Source organism: Pyxicephalus adspersus, chromosome 5, assembly GCF_032062135.1.
Source record: "Pyxicephalus adspersus chromosome 5, UCB_Pads_2.0, whole genome shotgun sequence".
Classification (NCBI taxonomy): Eukaryota; Metazoa; Chordata; class Amphibia; order Anura; family Pyxicephalidae; genus Pyxicephalus; species Pyxicephalus adspersus.
Genome location: NC_092862.1, coordinates 130,846,091 through 130,867,252, shown reverse-complemented (window position 1 = coordinate 130,867,252; position 21,162 = coordinate 130,846,091). Strand labels below are relative to the sequence as shown.

Sequence of the window (21,162 nt, the reverse complement as noted above, 5' to 3'; positions counted from 1 at the left end):
AAATTTTAAATAGCCAGAATCCTGGAAAGGGTTTAAAATGCTTACCTTGGCTGTCCCTAGCAGTAATTCATTTTTGTTACTAGATTCAGTCTTCCATGTTATAATGGCACTCAGGGCATAGTGTGGAGATCATGTATTTTCCCTCTAAGAGTGCATTACTATGGAAAAGTGACACTGGCATCTTGTTGGTGCAGACTATCACTGATGAATGCGCAGCACTGGAAGAAAATAAAAAGGGGACTCTGCACCATGTTATTGGCCTGCAGACATCTAAGCATGGTAAATATGTAAAACAAAACTGAAAATTACAGTAGATGGTAAAGAAGGGTGAAGCACTTGGGATGGAGGGGCCCTCCTAGAATTAAGCTTCTAAATTCTAAATTGAATTCTAAAATTGTAAATTCAATAAAATCCAATATAGAGAAAACTGATCCAATACCAGCATAGTATATCATCGTATGCAGACAAATTTTTTTCGCTTTTTGACAAAATGTGTAAAGTAGGAAGTGTATGACATATAACACCAATTAAATTCTTCCTTTAATTATTTAATACAAAAAACAAAAACGTTGCTTATTTCCATAATATTAAGATCCGCTTTTCCTCCAGATGCCTTTATAAATAAGTCCTACTTAATAAATGAAAACCAAGTTTTAAGAACTGTCTGCGGTGTCTTTTCTAATAAGTAACAAGCTTGTGGTGTTCCCGTCAGATGATAAACCGGCATTTTAATTCACAGCTATTGTTCTTGATGTATTCGAGTAAATTGCACCGGACGTCTGTTGGATAAACACATTATTTAAGGCAAGTACACACTAGAAACCCAAAGCAATTAATGCTGCATTAAATGTCAACACTATTTCAGGGTATTTGAGTTTGAGGACCTATGCGCAAAACATGCCATCTGCGATAAAGTGGAATAACAAGGCTCTCAGAGAAAGGAACAGAGCTCAAAGATTCCCCAGACTGGCAGAAAAAGTCGTTCTTATGGTTTAGAGGTTTGCACAGCTGTTGTATATTGCTAATACAACCTCACTACATGTTTTACACTTAATTAATATGAAATGGAGAATGAATGCAGAACGCAGATAATTAATCTCCTGAGCGCCAGAAGACCCCTAATCTCATTATATCGCAGACAGCCTTATGGTGTGGTCTGTCTCTTAACAAGGGGTTAACCCCTAAAAAAGAGGGAGAACTATTTATGCTGTGAAGCCCTGTAATCTTGTTATAGCAGGCACACTGTTGCTGAATTTAGAGGTTCAAGCTATAATGATGTGAATAATAAAGTGAAACACTTTGTCTGATCCATAGTTCTTAATTAAAATTTCTAGACTTGTGCTGTCACTATCTGATGACATGAACACCAGCTGTTTTGGAGCAGTCTTAAGGCTGATGTTGTCCAGAATTTCAAGTGTTTTTAAAGTGGATATAAACTCTTAAAGAAGTGTATTTCTGGGTATGTAAGCACATTTAGGTATTCCTGCGACTTCTAATGCGGCGCTCCCCAACCTGTGGTTCGCAAAAACATTTTGGTGGTCAGCGGCTCTGGCAGGTGCACCCCCCAGCAGGGTCAGAAAAAGCACCCTGCTTGTGGGGGTCACACCGGCCAGATCTACAGACCATGTCTCCAGTATGCATGGCAGGCTCAGGGCGGTGGGAGGGTTGTGTCTCTGGAGTTCTGCCATCATGACATCACTCTGGGGGAAGTTTCTTCCCCTTTGAGTGACACATGGCTCCCCTCGTATGGACGGTTCGGAGTCCCTAAATTTAGTTATAAGTGATGTCCAAAAGGTTGGGGACCACTGATCTAATGCATTGCTGCATTAGCCTTTTTTTCAATTACTTTTGTATTTCTTCTACTATGTCATTGTAATCCACAGGAATTTATTATGTGAATAGTTCATGTATAAAACAGGCTTCAAGGCAATTGGGATACAACTGGCCACAGTAGATCAATCATTCAGCCTTAGTTAGCTTTGTACATAGATATGTCAAGTAACGTAGGCTTGAATGTCTATGCTGAAAAGTTGTAAAGAGACTTTGCAAGCACCAGCTTGGAAACACAAGCAATTGGACAATGTTTTGAAACCCACACCTTTAAGATCAGTCATACACTGACATAGATCATATCTAGAGCCATAGGCTTAAGATTGTAACAAATGCAAAAAATATGACCATATCGGTAATGTCTTAAATTGTTAAAACCCTAATGCAAAGAAATTGCTGTTGTCCCATGTATAACTCTAGATGGCCATATTGAAATTAAAAAAAATAACTACCAGACATGAAATGAGTTAGTACATTTCTGCCTATCTAAAAAGCACGCTTTTATCATGACATGCATTTGTGGGGGTATCATTTCACTAAGCTTATGCAATATTATTTCTGCCCTTGAGTGCGTTTCTTTTTTACCAGCATCTTGTATTGATGATGGGAGTGTTGGACCACTGTAAAAAGTCCTCTTGTCTACATCTGAAAGATTCTCATTTGGGTTATGGTCTGGACTCTGTGGTGGCCAATCCATGGTGGCTTTTCCCAAATTATACCCAATAAATCCTGACTTTGTCACCTTAGAATATACCTGTGCCATCAGGGAAGAAAAAATCCACTTATGGAAAAAACCTGGTATTTCATTATATTCAGTTGGTCAGCTGACATCAGTGTTCGGGTACACAATGTTGCTGAAACTAGACCTGACCAACTCAATCATTCTTAGATCATCAGGCTTGGGGACATTTCCGTTCAGCGGTTTGGGTGGAAACAGAAAGGATAAATCTTCCTGAGACAAAATGTTCCCAGTGTACCGTAGACAGCTTGTACACTGTGTTCATAATAGGCCTATAACACTAGCTAAGATCACATCACACTCAGCTTTGAGTATCATCTTTTTAATGACATTGTGAGTTTAAAACATTCAGAAAAATTGAGTTTGTATAACAGAGACATTGGGGACTTACAGATTTAACAATGTGTATGGTAAAATTATCAGCCTTTAAATTAGGAACCTTAGGGTAAACCTAGTCTAGTAGAATTACTTTTTTTATCTTTTATTGCTACATGAGCCTGCAGATCAGTAATCAGACCTCAAGGCTCATGAGAACTACCCTTCTTACCCAATCACACCTATTGAGACAACCTAAAAATTTTAAAGGGACTCACAATGTATAAAGTGCATTATTACAGACATACAGCACCCCACAGTTTATACTGTTCAAATCTGTGTGATTTAGCTCAGAGTTATGTTTTTTACTTGTGTTTTGTATGTTTTTTTACCAGGTGTTTCACTTGTATAGGGGAAGAGATATAATAGTGCATTTTGGAAACCACATTACCTCAACATGAAAACCCAACTTCACATTGCAAACAGATATAAGTTAGAAAACCCATCTATATACAAAAACTTTTTTTACCAGGTGTCATCGGTCCAGTGACATCACAGGTTTCTCTTATCCCCCTTTTCTTTTTCTGGCAGTTACCAGATTCTAAATGATGCAGAATGTGGCATCTATAGCTACTGTTCCCCCCATCCTTTTATCCTTTCCTTACAAATAACAATGAAGAATTCTCCAATTTTTGGCTCTACGAGTGTGTATACATAAACTTTGGTAGAAGTATTTCTGACACCCCCCCCCCCCCCCCCCCCCTTGTTGCCTCTTCCATACGCTGTTCTGTGCAGTATTAACATTATTCCCCCAAATCCTGCATTGTGAATGCAAGATGCCTAGAACCCATTCCCAATGCAGAGGTTGGATGAAGGAAGAACTGTGCCAGTGGTAGAGTGAACAGGGTGAGTATGTATTAGGAATGAATGTTTCAGGGATCGGGGGCAGGATGATGGACCCTCTGTTTCACCATTTACAAGGCGCAGAGTCTATGGGCCTGATTAATGAAAGCTCTCCAAGGCTGGAGAGAATACACTTTCAGATGTGAAGCTGGGTGATCAAAAAAAAATGGAATGGATTTTTTAAATACATTTGCTTTTTGCTAGCAAATGTTTGGAATCCTGGACCAGATCCATTCCAGGTTTGCTGGATCGCCCAGCTTCACTGATGAAAGTGTATTCTCTCCAGCTTTGGGGAGCTTTCATAAATCAGGGCCTTTGACACAACCCTCCGGCTTCACCAGCACATGTCACAAGGAGTGATGGACTTTAGGAGGTGAGTAGCAAGCAGATTCTTCAAGCACCAGCTTGGAAACACAAGCAATTGGACAATGTTTTCCCCACTCCCCCAAGATCAGTTACCTACCCAAAGCGATAGACTTGAGTTTGTTACAGATGCAACAACTGTGGCCATATCATGCAATCCCTACAGTCATTAAATTGTTGAAGACTTAATGTGATAAAGCTGCTGATATCCCACTAAATGCCCATATCTACATAGATAATGAAAAAAAAATCTTACTACTAGTATGAAAATGAACTAGTACATACACTGCTTACCCAAAAAAAAGCCCCACATTTAGCTTTGATTATGGTAGACTTTTGTTTAGGTATTGCTTTGATATGCTTATGCAATGCTACAGCACTTATTTCTGAATTTCTTTTCCACCAAGGTATTGCTAATGGGAGAGTTGGACCACTGTGTAAGGTCTGCTCTAACACATCCCAAAGATTCTCAATGAAGTAATGGTATCCTATCCATGAGAAACCTAATCCTTCAGTATATTCAATTTCTCAGCAGACCCAATTTTTGGGGGCAAATACCAGTGCTGAACCTCAACCTGACCAACTAAAGCAACCCAGACTATAACACTGCCCTCATAGGCTTGGGGACTTATTTTTTTGGCCAGGCAATGCATTTTCCACCTACATCCAGTGGTTTGGGTTAAAACAAAATGCATAAATTGTCTTGTGAACGAATGTTCCTATTGCATTGTGGACAGCTTGTACATTGGGCCTGAATAAATAAAGCTCTCCAAGGCTGGAGAAGATACACATTCATCAGTGAAGCTGGGTGATCCAGAAAACCTGGAATGGATTTGGTACAGAATTGAGAACAATTGCTAACAAATAGCTAATGACTTTTAGGAAATCCATTCCAGGTTTGATCCACCCAGCTTCACTGATGAAAGTGTATATTCTCCAGCCTTGGAGAGCTTTAATAAATCAGACCCAGTGTGCCCAAAATAAACCTATAACATTAGCTAAGATCATGGCATATGCAGCTTCAAATATCAACTTTGGTGTTGCAAATTCAAAATATTCTGAACATACATCATCTATGCTTCACTAATCTAATAACTTATTTAAAACGTATTCAATAAAATTAATTTAATGAAAAAACGTTTGTGGAATTAAAGGAGGGATTTCAGCCAGGACGGATCGTGGCTTTTTTATTGTATGGCTCAGACATCCTGAAATGACATGAGTAATACCGACCATATACACACATCTAGTTTTCAGATCATATATAAAGTAAGAAGTGAAAGTGATCATTTCACAGCTAGTGAGATGTTCTATGCAGCACAATGTCATCTTGAAGACCTCAACTTCTATTCATTTCTGCAAGAAATCCATCAAAATGCAGTTAAAATTATTGCTACATTTAATCAGGATGTCATGATAATCACCTTAAAAAAAGAAACAATTATTTATGGCCATCATTATCTATCCTTTGAGCTGGAGTGATGCTGGGACAAACTCAGGCATGAAAATGGTTAATTTCCCAAAGACTAAAGGGATCCAAAGCACAGTGAAATCTAAAAATTCCGGACAGATCTGAAACAACCCTTCAAACTATCAGATTGATGAGTACAATGAGTATGTAAGTATAAGTTACTGTACTGCAGTACTGACCATACAAATATAATGATTCCATATGATGGGGCTTTTAAAGAACTACATCTTTGGAAATAAAGTAATTGCATTACTTGAATAAACCCCCTACACTATGTAGATAATAGGTAATTTCCTTCTGCATGATTCATTCTATTTAAATCTTGTGTTAATACAAAGATATTAGTTTATAGTTTATAGCACAGAAAAGGGTTTAACCCTCCAAAAGGTTATTTTTGTGTTGTCTACACCCCACTAGGGAGATTTTTTATTTATTTCCTGTACTAAACATGCAACAGGAAACAAGAGAAAATCTCTCAAAAGTCAACATATTGGGCCTGATTTATAAAAACTTTCAATGGCTGGAGAGGATACACTTTCATCAGTGAAGCTGGGTGAGCCTGCAAACCTCGAATATCTAGTCCAGGATTTAAAACATTTGCATAACAAACATAGAAAATAGCAAATAACTTTGAAGAAATCCATTCTAGGTTTGCTGGATCACCCAGCTTCACAGAAAAAAGTGTATCCTCTCCAGCCTTGGAGAGCTTTTTTAAATCAGGCCCATTGTCTAGGATCAGTGTTTATAATTATTTTTTAACATGGAGGAACCCTTGAAATTCCTTCGGGTCTTCAGTGAACCCCTTCCATATTACTATAGATACAGCATACATTAGTGTTGTTTTTTTATATTTTGTGACAGTGCTTTTACATTTAAGCAAGAACCCTGTACTTTGGAGTGCTGGTGACTTTGTCCTCTGTTTAAACGAATTGAAAGACAGCCTCTGACATTGCTGGTCAGTGGGAATAATGTCACCCTTACAGATTGGGGTCACTTAAACTGACCCGCGAGGCCCAAATTATTCATTGCTTATACCAGGGAATAACCCCGGTGGAGAAACACTGCTCTAGACAGTTGTCCTCAGAATGGGTTTCCCCATTGAAAGATTTTCTCTGATGATCAGTAAAAATATTGTGTTTTCCTTCTTTTTCCTAACCACGGCACTTACCAGAATGAAAACTGGAAGGAAGCTCCCAAGCAGGTACACAGAAAGCAAAAAAACATTAGCAGAAGGCTCCAACCCTTTCCTAGTTTTCCCCAAACTGAAAAATATTGCCTTTAACTGTGTTTATTATAATTGTAAATTTGATTCTGTTAGTTTTCCATTAAGAGCGAGGTTTTAGCTTTGGGGTGACTACCTCTGTCATCCTTTCTTTTCTTTACGTTTATATTTGACGCTGCTTTTTAACTTTTTATTAAACCTCCTTCTATTCTCCTAGCTGGCAAGTGGTACCATCAACTATCAAAGCTCCCATGTTTAACAGCCACTAGGCATCAACATTCTTCAGGTTACAGGGAACTTGTGGTCATATCACCCTATACAAAGTTGTTAAAACAAAAAAAATATTACATTTTTTATCATTTTACTATTGTTAGGAGGAAGGCTCTCAGGTATTCACCTGTACCCAGGAGGCTTTGGGCTGTTCCTGCAAGATCGGGCATGCACAGACGTTTTCCTTTCAATATAAAAAAAGTGTCGATCTCAACCATGCACAGTGAGATCTGCAGTTTTTTTTTTTAGCATTTTCAGGTGTAAACATCACCCGATCTCACACCTGTGTGGTGCAGGTGACATTAAAAGAAGAGACGAAAATGGCGCTGTTCGCTGGTTCCTTTGTGCCAGAAAAGGGTCCAGGGTGGCACAAGAGGCTTGTAGAGGGATTGAGGGCTCTGCAGAAGTAAAGGTAAGTGTTACTGTTTAACAAAAGTTCTGCTTTAAACTGACCTGAGAGGCCCAAATTGCTAATTGCTCAGGAACCCCTAACAACCTCTGGAGAAACACATTTATAGGTCACAGGTTTGAAGCCCGGCAGGTCGCTCTCTGCATGGAGTTATTATTATTATTATTACACTGTATTTATATAGCGCTGACATTTTGCTCAGCACTGTACAAAGTCCATAGTCATGTCACTAGCTGTCTCCCAAAGGTGTTCACAATCTAATGTCCCTACTATAGTCATATGTCATTACCACAGTGTAAGGTCAATTTTGGGGGGAAGCCAATTAACCTAACTGCATGTTTTTGGAATGTGGGAAGTAAACCAGAGTACCCGGAGGAAACCCACACAAACAGGGGGAGAACCTGCAAACTCCATGCAAAAAAGACCCTGGCTGAGAGTTACACCTGGGACCTAGCACTGTGCAGCACGTTGGCTCTGGCCTTTGCAGCGCTAGGTCCCAGGTTCGAATCTCTTGGCCAGGACACTATCTGCATGGAGTTTGCAGGTTCTCCCTGTGTTTCTGTGGGTTTATTCCCACATTCCAAAAACATGCAGTTAGGTTAATTGGCTACCCCCCAAAATTGACTAGACTGTAATAATGAGATATGACTATGGTAGGGACATTAAATTGTGAGCTCCTTTGAGTGACAGCTAGTGACATGACTATGGACTTTGTACAGCGCTGCGTAATATGATGGTGCTATATAAATACTGTGTCATAATAACCTCTGAGCCACCATGCTGCCTATAATGTTTGTATTTTCTCCCTTTATCTGCGTGGCTTTCCTTCCGCATCAAAAACATGCATGGCCCTAGACTGTAATAATGACATATGACTATGATAGTGACATTAGATTGTGAGCTTTAAGGGACAGCTAGTGACATGACTATAGACGTTGTACAGCGCTGCGTAATATGTGGGCACTATATAAATACTGTATAATTTTATTATTAGAGAAATCACTGACATCCCAGAGATTTAAAGCAACTGCTGCCAACCACACCTGAGACATCATTTCTCCTTGAATGAGATAAGCTGATGACTTCAGTGAAGTGACTGCAGCAATTTCTAATATTAGGTTCATCTCTGCACACACAGCCATGTACATTTCCCCCACAGCTGCCATACAACACATACAGATCACATGACTCATCCTCCTGTACACAGCCATTACATCATCACAGGGCGGTGCCACAACTGTCACTCAAACCAATGGGCGGCGCTTACAGCTAAACAGTAAACAAAGGGGAATCACCAGAACGGGGCGGTGGAGCACGCTGTTTGCGTGATGACGTAGACAATCTGAATGTAAACAAGAACAGAGAGCAGTAGAAGCAGCTCGAGCTTTCTGGATTGGGCAGAGATGACGTCATAATAGAGGCGGGGAACTCCTGGTTTGTAAATTGTTACAATGTAACCATGGCTTCCCTATTACTTCCTATAGGGATTCGTTGGGATTGAGCGCAATATAGTAATATAAAATGCCAGGAATGACAATATTGAGAGTATTTCCAACAGATAACTAGCACTGTAATGAGAACTAATGAGTAGTGAGAACTATAATTTTACACCTGTCTATCTTCAGCAATGCGGCTATTCCTGGCCATGATCTCATAGATGGATTACTTATTCCAGACAACAGCTGAATGTGGCAAAGTAAACAAAGTTCAAAACAAAGTAAACAGTTTAGAGTGACACTTCCCACTGTGAAAATTTTCCTTTGATGTATTTAAATGATGTGACGATTGTTATTATTATTATTAATAGTAATAAACAGGATTTATATACCACCGACATATTACTCAGCGCTGTACATTAAATAGGGGTTGCAAATGACTGACAGTGACTAAGGAGGAGGAGAGGATCGATCAATAGAACTATGGTTTGAGTAAATCTTCAGATATTTGATGAACCTACCCACTTGTTCCCTGACTGATCTGAATTACGATTGATTTTATCATTATAAAAAAAGTGGTCTCCAAATCAACGTGATGAATTAACAAGGAAAAAGAAAAAAAAAGTCTGATAGCCATTCTGCCCAAACATAGATCAGCAATGCACATTTTTGATCAATCCCATTTTTTTGTCCAATCTTAGTGTTTCTTCAGACTTTATCAACCTGTTTCACTCTGGGGAACCCTCATGTCTTCAGGGAACCCCTGCTTTAATTAATATATACACAGCATTCAGTATATTAGCATGGTGGTCAGTAGGAGGAATGCCTCTTACATTGCTGCCAGTGGGATGAATGTCACCCTTACAGATAACCAAAATGATCATTGGTGCTAAAACAAATGATCAAGGTGATAAGAATGGTCTATATGTTATATATGATATATGATCAGGGTGAATGGAAGGTTTCCTTATCACATACATGGGAAGATGATCATACATGACATATTATCAGTTTTAATTGAATGGTCTATATGTGATATATGATATAAGGCTGACATACATGACATATCATCAGGGTGATATGAATGGTCTATATGTTATATATAATATATGATCACGGTGAATGGAAGGCTTCCTTATCACATACATGATATCATACACGACATATGATCAGGGTGATATGAAAGGTCTATATGTTATATATAATGTATGATCAGGGTGATATGAAAGGTCTATATGTTATATATAATATATGATCAAGGTGATATGAAAGGTCTATATGTTATACATAATGTATGATCAGGGTGAATGGAAGGCTTCCTTATCACATACATGATATCATACATGACATATGATCAGGGTGAATGGAAGGTCTATATGGTATATATAATGTATGATCAGGGTGATACAAATGGTCTATATGTTATGCATATGATCAGGGTGATATGAAAGGTATATATGGTATAAATAAAGTATGATTAGGGTGATATGAATGGTCTATATGTTATATATAATGTATGATCAAGGTGATATGAAAGGTCTATATGTTATATATAATGTATGATCAGGGTGAATGGAAGGTCTATATGGTATATATAATGTTTGATCAGGGTGAATGGAAGGCTTCCTTATCACATACATGATATCATACATGTCTATATGTTATATATAATGTATGATCAGGGTGTTATAAATGGTCTATATGTTATACATGACATGTGATCGGGGTGAATGGAAGGTTTCCTTATCCCATACATGATATCATACATGACATGTGATCAGGGTGAATGGAAGGCTTCCTTATCTCATACATGACATGTGATATGATGACGGTGCAGGGCGGTCGGGTCTGATGGGTTATTTTTACCCCCGGGCCGGGTATATAGGGTGTCAGGTCCCAGTGATCCCTCATCCTCCTCCTCCTCCTCCATCTCACACGCCGCCTCTTCCTCCCGCCATGCCCGCCTTCTCCTTCCTCCCCCCGGCTCCCTCCAGCGCTCACACCCACCACAGACCCATGTGCAGCCCGGAGAGGATCGTACCGATCCGCCTCGTATTTCCAGGCCCCGGGCGGCTCTCGGGGCTCAGCATGCAGCTATCGGCAGCCCAGCTCCAGAAGGCCCAGGAGCAGCCGTCCTCCCCGCCCGAGCTCCGGGTCTGGCTGAACGATGTGGGCGAGCAGGAAGCTATCAGGCCCGAGCGGCCATCGTCTCCCCGGGATCAGAGCAGCAATGGCAGCCCGGGATACTGGGACCATCAGGAGGGCAGCAATGCCAGCCCTGCTCACTGGCACACTGAGGAGAACAGCGGCAGCAATGCCAACTCCGGATACTGGCAACCGGAGGAGAACAGCGGTGCCAACCACATATACTGGCCCTCAGATGAGAACAGAAGTGCCAGCCCTGTCTCATGGCACCCCATTGCCAGCACCATCCAGCAGCCCAATGCCAGGACTGAGGCCCACCAAGAGCGCCTGGCACTCCATCTGGCCGAACTGGAAAAGCAGGACAAGTACCTGCGAGAGAAGGACCGCTACCGGTTCCATATCATCCCAGATGGGAATTGTCTATACCGAGCCATCAGCAAGGCCATGTACGGCGACCAGAGCCTACACTCTGAACTACGGGAACGCACCGTGCACCATGTGGCTGACCACCTGGACACCTTCAACCTCATCATCGAGGGCGATATCGGTGAATTCTTGATTAATGCCGCCCAGGACGGTGCCTGGGCTGGGTACCCAGAGTTACTGGCCATGAGTCAGATGCTGAACATCAACATCCACCTGACCACTGGAGGAAGACCGGAATCCCCCACTGTGTCCACCATGGTCCACTATCTGGGAGAAGAAGACCCCTGTAGACCCTACATCTGGCTCAGCTGGCTCAGCAACGGTCACTACGACGCCGTGCTCGATGTACCCTTGCCCAACCCAGAGTATGAAAACTGGAGCAAGCAGAACCAGGCCCAACGGCAACGAGACCAAGAATTGGCCAAGTCCATGGCAATTTCCCTCTCCAAAATGTACATTGAGCAGAACGCTTGTTCTTGAGATGACACCCTAGATGTGGACTCTCATTGAGGAATCCTTAAGATGGCCGTAGACCACAGTGTTCAACCCATAAGGTGGGTGGCAGCACCAGTATTGTGACCCAACTCTTTAGTAACCACCCAAAAACAGCCGGGTGGTTACTGAAAAGTTCCGGGTGGTGCGCCCAGTTAAAAATGGGAGAAGACTGGACCAAATGTTACCAGATACAAAAGATTTCAGCCCCTTCGTATGTTAGTGAATATGATGGGGACGATGGTCGTAAATGAAAAAAAAACTTTTTGTGCAGGCCATTCCTTGCAAGTTGGGGTCAAAGGATGTCCAGGACTATGGTATCTGGTAAAAAAGAAGAACTCCAAAAGCCGATTCGGCCATCAGATGGTTCCCCCAGGACCCAAAATGTTTTGCCTGGCCATCTTTAGGCACCACCACCCAGGGAGAAGAAGTGACACCACGCCAGTCTACGCTTTCAGCACTTTAAACTTTCACACTGACCGCAGACTTGATGCCTTAACTGTTACTTGGATTTGTGTAGCTGCCCTGCAAGCTCAGGCTACCCCTTGTCCCTGGATAATAAAAAGGATATGTTTGCTATTTATACTCTTTGTCAGGTTTATGACTCTTGTATATCACAAAACTGATTTCTAAGTAAGTATTTTTGCTATGGTTTTGTTTACTACATTGCTGGACTTTCAGTATCATTCTTGGTGTGGAGCCAGTGACCAATGGGGGTGGGGCGGCACGGTCAGAGATTGTTTTCTGTTGCAGCTCGGTATTTATTAATGCTATTTCCTATTTTTCCAGTTTTGTAATTATGGGGGATTTGTATATATGTTTATAGTGACATTCCCAGCTTAGTACAGAAGAAATAAAGTTTTCTTATGTTTTTCAGTTGGCTTGTTTATGTTGTTTTTGTGGCTTCTTTGTCTCATACCTGATTGAGGCCTAAGCAGCTAAGGTCCTGCTGTGCCATGTACAACCCCTTCCTGCTACAATCATGGTTGTAAGTCTCATCTCAGATCAACAGAATATCTAAACATTTCAATATTTATTCAGTCATTAATAATATTTTGTGTTTTAAAGGGAGGGCTGACCTATTTCCATTGTATTTCTTTAGTATGTTTGGTTTATTTTTTGTTTTATACAATTATTATTATTTGGAAAAGGAAGGCATAATAACTACTAATAAGTCATTATGTTATGTTTTCATAACAGCAGAATGAATTCTGATTGGTGCTTTACACACGCAGGACTACAGATACCAGCATTCTTAGCTTTCTGCACTTATAACTGCAATGTTACAATAGATTGCAAGAATAATATAATCTAATGTACAGATATTTTACTAGTTTCCATAAACTGTTATTTATAGAAAAAACTATAACATTATTATTAATAAACAGGAATTATACAGTGCAAACAAATTACATGAAATAGGGAGGAACATTGAGGAAGTGCATTCAAGTAACCATTTACATTCCACCTTGTAGCAGTATGCAGCCATAGAATACATTGTTGGATTGCTGCTGGCTTCTAGGTGAACTTGTAACTAAATGTCATATATACAGATTTATCTTTGCATTTAGTAGTTCTGTCCTGTTTGGGCTTCATTATCAATGCATTGTGTAATAGGAATGCACAAGGTACACATTCATGTGACTTATTTATTCCACTGCCCTTATATCCATTATTTTATTATTTAACAGGATTTATATAGCGCCAACATATTACGCAGCGCTGTACATTAAATAGGGGTTGCAAATGATAGACGAATACAGACAGTGACACAGAAGGGGAGGACCCTGTCCCGAAAAGCTTGCAGTCTAGGGGACATTAAAAAAAGTATTTCTGATTGCCTGCAATGCCATACTGCAAACTTTGCACCTTTTACTATTTTGGATTTTCCTGTATATCTCTGATATGTTACAGACACCTGGGATTGTGTGATAAGACAGTACAAGGTGCAAAGCTTGTATGTGCTGTAACACCCAGCATTCCAGATGGCTGAAGGCCAGAAAGATCACAGGTGCATTAGCACGTCACATTGGCATTTATATTGAAGGACATGCAAATGCATTAAATAATTTCAGCTCTGACATTTATCATTACAATACAATACATGCATGTATGATGCACTAGCATCACACTATACAACACACATATATAACACAACTAACTGCAGCAGGAAGGTGTTAATTGGACCTCAAAGATGAATTTTGATTTATGTGATTACTGCACTATGTCCATATTGAATTAGCCCTTGCACATACTCCATGCATATACACTTGGCCTGTAGGTAGTTGTGCAGTCATTATTCATAGGTATGTTTGACCTGTCTATCAGCTATCATGTATATAATACATCTGTAGCTTTATTTAATAACACAATTAAAGCTGCAGAGCACTTGTGGGCTGTAACCAATCACAGATCCTTATAATCTAAGAATGCAGCTTAGTTTTTGTGAGTTGCATTCAGCATTACTCTTAGTATCATGTTATTGATTTATTTTTAGGATTATAATTAAAGAGCATCAGAAATCAGTGTGGGGTGTCATGCATTTACAGTACAGATTCTACAACCATATGGCTTGCAACATACAATTGGCATTATGAATTTAAATTCAGAAATACATGTGCAGCTGCAGTGCATCCGAAATCTCAGTATGGCCAACTTTTGCTGTTTTTAAAGTTTTCTTGTTTGGAAAAACCTTTGCAAAAGCCTCCAGCTACAGCCATTTTCTGGTCAGTACTTGCTGATTGTGTCAGAGCTTGTTGTTAAGCTGCGTACACACTGCCAATTTTTGTCGTTGGAAAGGATCTTTCACGATCCTTTCCAACGAGAATGACTGCACGATGCATGAACAGTGCTGTACATACAGCACCGTTCATGCTCTATGGAGAGGGGAGGGGGAGAGCGACGGAGCGGCACCCTGCTGCGCGCTCTCATCTTCACTTTCATTACGATCGGCTGTCGTCCATCGTCCGTGGATCCGGCAGGTCGGTCGTCCGGACGATGGACGACACCGACTGTACACACGGCAGATTTTTGCCCGATAATTGGCCGATGCCGATTATCGGGCGATAAAAATCTGACATGTGTACGAGGCTTCACTCTTGCACTTCTTTTAGGCCATTATTATATTGAGCCACCATGCTGAAGAATAGTAATGCATAGGAGACAATGAGGTTGGAGCGTTGGCTAATTAGCAGTTTAGGCTGCTGCAGGTATTTGTGGCCGTCTCCAGGTACATGCACTATATACATGCAATATTTTTTTCCCTACAGAAATAATCTACTAGTCTAAAAAACAATAATTAATAATATTCAGTGCTCAACCCAATTTTTTTTTTTTTTTTGAGCTGGGTGGTAAGAAATTGTAGGTGGGTGACAACCCCTGTATTTTGATTCATCTCTTCAGTAACCACCCAAAAACAGCTTAATGGTTACTGAAAAGTGCCGGGTGGTGCAGCTGGCTAAAAGGGCCCGGGGAGAACACTGATTATTGTTTATAAATAATAATAATATTCATGTGCCAAGATCACATTTGCATATTTCCCATCAAAGAATTTTGTAAGATCACAGGTTTTGCATTCGTGTCTAGGCCCTGCTTGTAGGGTTGGACTGGGTATTACTCCATCACTGATCTGTGGAAAACTAAAACAGAATCTTTTCTTATACATGATTGGCATGAACACAGTTTTGTCTCATTTTCTATGTTCAATTACCTTTCACTTTGCTTAATAAATAGTGTCTGCTCCTTGATTGTTCACGCAGATAGGTTTGCAGTATTTACAGGGCGGCTGCACTGTCTGCCAGGTGCCAACCTACATCTACCCCTAAAAAAGAGTTTACAGTTCTCGGATGCATGCTGAAACATCTGTCAGTCCAGTGTTCTCCCCAGCCCCTTTTAGCTGGGCGCACCACCCAGCAATTTTCAGTAACCACCCAGCTATTTTTGGGAGGTTACTGAAGAGTTACAATACAGGGGCTGATACCCGCCTACAAGTTCTTCCCACCCAGCTTAAAAAAAATTCAACACTGCAGTCCACACATTTGCCCTTTGAACCCATTCCCTAAACAAACACTTGTGTCTGTACCCCCTTTAAAGTGCTATAGACAAATACCAAGAAAACTGAAGGCAATTGAATATACATGGTGCTATAAAGCCATTGCAGAACAACTTAACAACTGTCCATGACAGCAACTATGAATGAACTCAATCTCACCATTTCCCAGCTCCTGAGAGCGCATAATTGTACCAAATAATTGAGCTCCGTAGTTGGGAGGGATGGAAGCTACAGAGCTATATATTTTGTCGCAGTTGTGCTGTCTTATGAGTTATATGAGCTCAAAGTGAACACACCTGGATCAGTATACTTACATTTTTGGGTTATTTTTGGCGTGTGTCTGGTGCAAAAACTTATAAAAATAACAGTCAGTGTTCAACCCAGAATGGTAGGTGGGTGGCAGCCCCTGTATTATAACCTATCTCTTCAGTAACCACCCAAAAAAAGATGGGTGGTCACTGAAAAGTGCCGGGTGCTGCGCCCAGCTAAAAGGGTCTGGGGGGAACACTGACAGTCCTATGGTAATATAGAATGCCTTATATATAGCTGTGTGCACTGAGACTTTTGTATTAGATGAGGCAGTAAGAAGTAACAATTAATAGGAGTGCCAAGTTTTTTTATTAGTTTGCAGAATTCTTTACATTTAAAACTGAATATTCAGACTCAGGTATTGCAGTTATGACTACTTACAATATTTGATTTTAACATTCAGAAGCCAGGCCGAGGCAGTGTTCATCTGTGGCACCTTATAATACAGGAAGGGATGGGTTTTCCTTTAAATAGTAAATTAAATTGAGAAATAATTCGAGTAGACATCCATAAGCTACCTGGAGAATCTCAGCTGTCAACGAGACAGAAGAACATTACACACACCTATGATTACAGAGTTTACCAATCCATTTACAGGACAAATCATTCATCACACCGTTCTTCATTACTGATATCATTTGTTTGGTATTTGACTTTTTTTAAAAATGTAAATAAATTTCCATGAGCAAAAATCATTTCTTGCAGTCTGGGGAATTTCTATTGACATTCCATCTGCCTGCTGTCTTCGGCAGCTGTGGGATATTGATAAGCAGGGGATAAACTGGTCATGTAGCCTTATAACAGATGTCAGTCAGTGCACAGCTATCAGGTGAGAAATATAAGGGGTTGTCATTGCTGACCTTCTAAAAATGCTGGTGGTCTGGCTGTTAGAATAATGCTACATACACGCTTGCAATAATTGTTATTGGAAATGATCTTTCATGATACTTTCCAACGACAAAAAACTGCACAATGCATGAACGAGCGCTGTACATACAGCACCATTCTGCTCCATGGAGAGAGAGGGGAGAATGAGCAAGCGCCACCCCACTGTGCTCTCTCCCCTTCACTTTTATTACGATTGTCCCTCATCCATGGATCTGCTAGGATGGTCATCCGAATTGAGACGATTATCGGACAAGAATCATCTGATGTGTGTGCGTATCCTTCTATAATATATATTGTTCCATTCTGCTATTGAACAAGCTAGTCAATTGGAAAATTCAGAGAAAAGTCCCAAGTCCTTATCTGCATCTAGGTTCATTAAAAGTCATTGTTGTTGTTATCATGGATTTCATTTTAGCCACCTGTCTTGGACCAACAATGACAGACATAAATGCACGAGAGTGACTCCTGGTGAGAGATCAAGTGGTGGGTGCGTAAATATGATACAACGTCCAGGCTGAGTGCCATGCTTTTTAAGGCAGCATTTGTAGATGCTGCCAACATTTCTATGTCATTGAATGAACAGGAGTTATTGGTATGGGTTTCATAGTCTGCCTATTCATTGCAGACAGCCAAGGAACCTAATGCCTCCTCCAGGCAAGGGAAAACATGGCAGTTGTCACTTTTATACCTATGGATCTCTGTATGGTGGCCCAAGATCACCCACCAACAACAAAGACTTCCTCCCAACAACAAATCTGACTATCCTCAAGTGAGCTGTAATGAAAAGACGACACACAACACATAGAAGAGGGGAGGATTGGACACCATGACCACGGAAGGTCATCAGTGCAGTTTGTAACCAGATGCATGTCACAGTGTGACAACACAAGAGCACAATTTATAGACAATTGTCACCCTATAACATGAGGTACAAGAACCCATTTATTGCAGGTTTATCAGGTATGTAGATTGGTGTGTTAAGGTGATGCATAGTAAAATATAAGTTGCCATTTATTGTAAATAGCACCCCAATGCACTGTACAGTAACATCCAGCACACTGCAGCACACAGCAATACATATGTTGTACACTGTGCTGGAAGGAAGGAACATGTCTGGATTGTTGTAAATTTTAAGGGTTGCCCAAATTAAACAATACTTGGAACATAGGTTTAAAGAAAGCTGCTGATAAAATAGACTTTCCTCTAGAAGTACTGCACTGTATGGGGGGTCACAGGCATTTGACATTTCCAGAATTGAGAATGTTGAAGACTTTGCTAAAGGTTGCAACACTGGAAGAAAGAAGTTCAGACTTGATTCCTGCCTAGAGGTAAGTCGTCCATTGCAGGATTCAACTGTACATTTCTCAAGGGAAACAAAGGAGTCACTTCAAAAAGACTGAACACAACTTTAGGAATAATAATGCATATGGGGCAGCACTGTGCCTCAGTGGTTAGCACTCCAGCCTTTGCAGCGCTGGATCCCAGGTTTGAATCTCCTTGGACACTATCTGCATGGAGTTTGCAGGTTCTCCCCCTGTTTGTGTGGGTTTCCTCCGGGTACTCCAGTTTCCTCCCACATCCCAAAAACATGCAGTTAGGTTAATTGACTTCCCCCCAAAATTGACCTTAGGCTACAATAATGACATATGACTATGGTAGGGACTTTAGATTGTGAGCTCCTTTGAAGGACAGCTTGTGACATGACTATAGACTTTGTACAGCACTGTGTAATATGATGGCACTATATAAATACTGTGTAGTATAAATAATTTAATCTCTCACAAAAAATAAAAAAACACAAACAAATGCAGCACTGTAATGAATATTACTTTAATAAATGTATTTTTAATCACAAGATCTTGTATTTTACCTTTTTGGAGACCCCAAACAACAATGCAGGAGTGTGGGAGAAAGAACTAGTGCAAGGGTTCAATCAGTTTATGAGCTGAGACATAGTTATAATTGTGATTGGAGAAGAAAACAGAATGACAGGCAGATGAGCTGCTTCTGCATTCACTGTTCATTCACAAGTTGGTAACAAGAAGGGTAACATGGGCACAGAAAAAGTAAGTTTAGTAATGCTGGCTGGGGACATCCGGTGGGAAAAAAAAAAAAAAATGTTCAGCAAACAAAATCTTTGAAATAAAGCTGAATATTTCAGCCTGTTGCAATTATTTTTTGAAGGGGTTTTTATTTTCTCAATTAATTTTTTTGGGTGTTCGGTTTATACATCTAAGATTTTAGTGCAGTGTTTCTCAACCAGGGTTCCTTAAGAGTTAGCAAGGGGTTCCTTGGGTAATAAGCAATTTGTGATTGCGGTCAGTTTAACTGACATGTTCTTTTTGGCTTTATGTAGGGGGGATATTCTTCCCATTAGCCAGCATTGTAAGAGGCATTCTTCCTACTGACTACCACACTAATATACTGTGAGCTGTGGATCTAGGAGAAGACCTAAAGGTTATTTCAAGAGTTCTCTCATGTTAAAAAGGTCGGGGAAGGCTGTTTTAGTGATTGGACCAATCAGGTCCTTTATTGCAAATTAGACCGGTGTCTTTGTCCCTTCTGCAATATGAAACCCTTACTCGTCTAATCATAATTTTTTAAAAACATTCACTGGTCCCCATTCTGTCGCAGGCAACGCCATCTTTTTCTCTTCCTGGTTCCAATCTTTGGCCATCTTGGTTGGTTGGGTTGGGATGCCCGTATGCCCGCAGGAGTTCATTCAATCCACCAGGGCGCCAGGATACCCATCAGATTCCTGGCATTGTTATTTTTAAAGGAAGACAACTATCAGGCAGGTAAGTATATTTTATTGCAGAAGACACTATTTTTTTTTGTTACCGAACCATTGTTCCGCTTTAAGTGTCACTCAGAATATCTATGAATTTTACTATTGGGTACTATAAATGCTGAGCACAGTACGCTTCACCACTTACCAATGATAGGACATTTTTTTTCCTTTTGCTTTCTGCAGCTTTTCTTGTATAAATAATACAGAAATCTCATTCTGCAAAAATCTTTTCATCAATCTGTCGCCGCTGAACGTATCTTGTAAATCTCGCAGACAGGAGCAGACACAATCTGCAGGTGGGATTTATATGATCCTTTCTCACCCCAGCCAGGCTTGTCAGTTCACAGCCAGTGCGAATGGCAGATTTATCTTTACCTACTCTAAAAAATATATCTGTGCTTTTCAACTTTGAAGGGTAACATTTACAGGATTGTTCAGTACATTAAAGCAGAACAATGGCCTTCTATTAAAATAAAATATGTTCTGCAGCATTTAATTATAAGAACAGCTGAACTCACAGTTATCCCTGAGAAGCCCTGCAAAGCCCCACAAATACCTATTGATGCTGCCGGATACCTGCTAAGTCCACTTAATACAGCCTTCTGTGATGGTGTGACAACAATGCTGCATTGCTCCTGAATTCAGAGCAGCGTTGTCACTCCTATGTTGGCTCTGCCTGCTTGCACTTTAGTAGGATGGAAAACTGTTGCAAGGGGTGTGACAAGCAGCATTGTTACTGCTGATTCACCAGCCTGTGTGTTGTCAATCATAGAGTCCCACTTACTGCATTCTAGGTTGGCATATCTGACTTTGCTGCTGAAACCTTCCCACTGTGATCTGCAATGTCCAGGAGCCTAGAAGACACAAAAAAAGGAGAATTTAGGGAAAGAAAAGAAAGTTTGTTTGTTCATGAGAATTGGTAGTTTAGGTTGTCATATAGGGGACTTTATAGAGCTACATTTTAAAGTGCATTAACCCAAAGCATCCAATCAGAATACATGTTGCAGTTTTTAGGTAATTCTGGCTATACGCAAATTTTTCCTTGAGACAATTGTTCATGGCAAGATTTTCAAGAATCATTGCTGCACCTGTTTTATGGTTG

At 40.4% G+C, this 21,162-nt stretch overlaps 1 protein-coding gene across 1 annotated transcript; it reads left to right on the top strand.

The window, feature by feature from the left end:
• The first annotated feature begins 10,802 nt into the window (after positions 1–10,802).
• OTUD1 (OTU deubiquitinase 1) lies at positions 10,803–12,897 on the top strand. The gene has a single exon (XM_072412733.1). The coding sequence runs from the start codon at positions 10,810–10,812 to the stop codon at positions 12,007–12,009; it is 1,200 nt and encodes a 399-aa protein (XP_072268834.1). The 5' UTR covers positions 10,803–10,809; the 3' UTR covers positions 12,010–12,897.
• The last annotated feature ends 8,265 nt before the right edge of the window (positions 12,898–21,162 follow it).

Coding starts and splice junctions, on each gene's coding strand:
- OTUD1 (XM_072412733.1), top strand. CDS start 10,810: ATGGGTTATTTTTACCCCCGGGCCGGGTATATAGGGTGTCAGGTCCCA.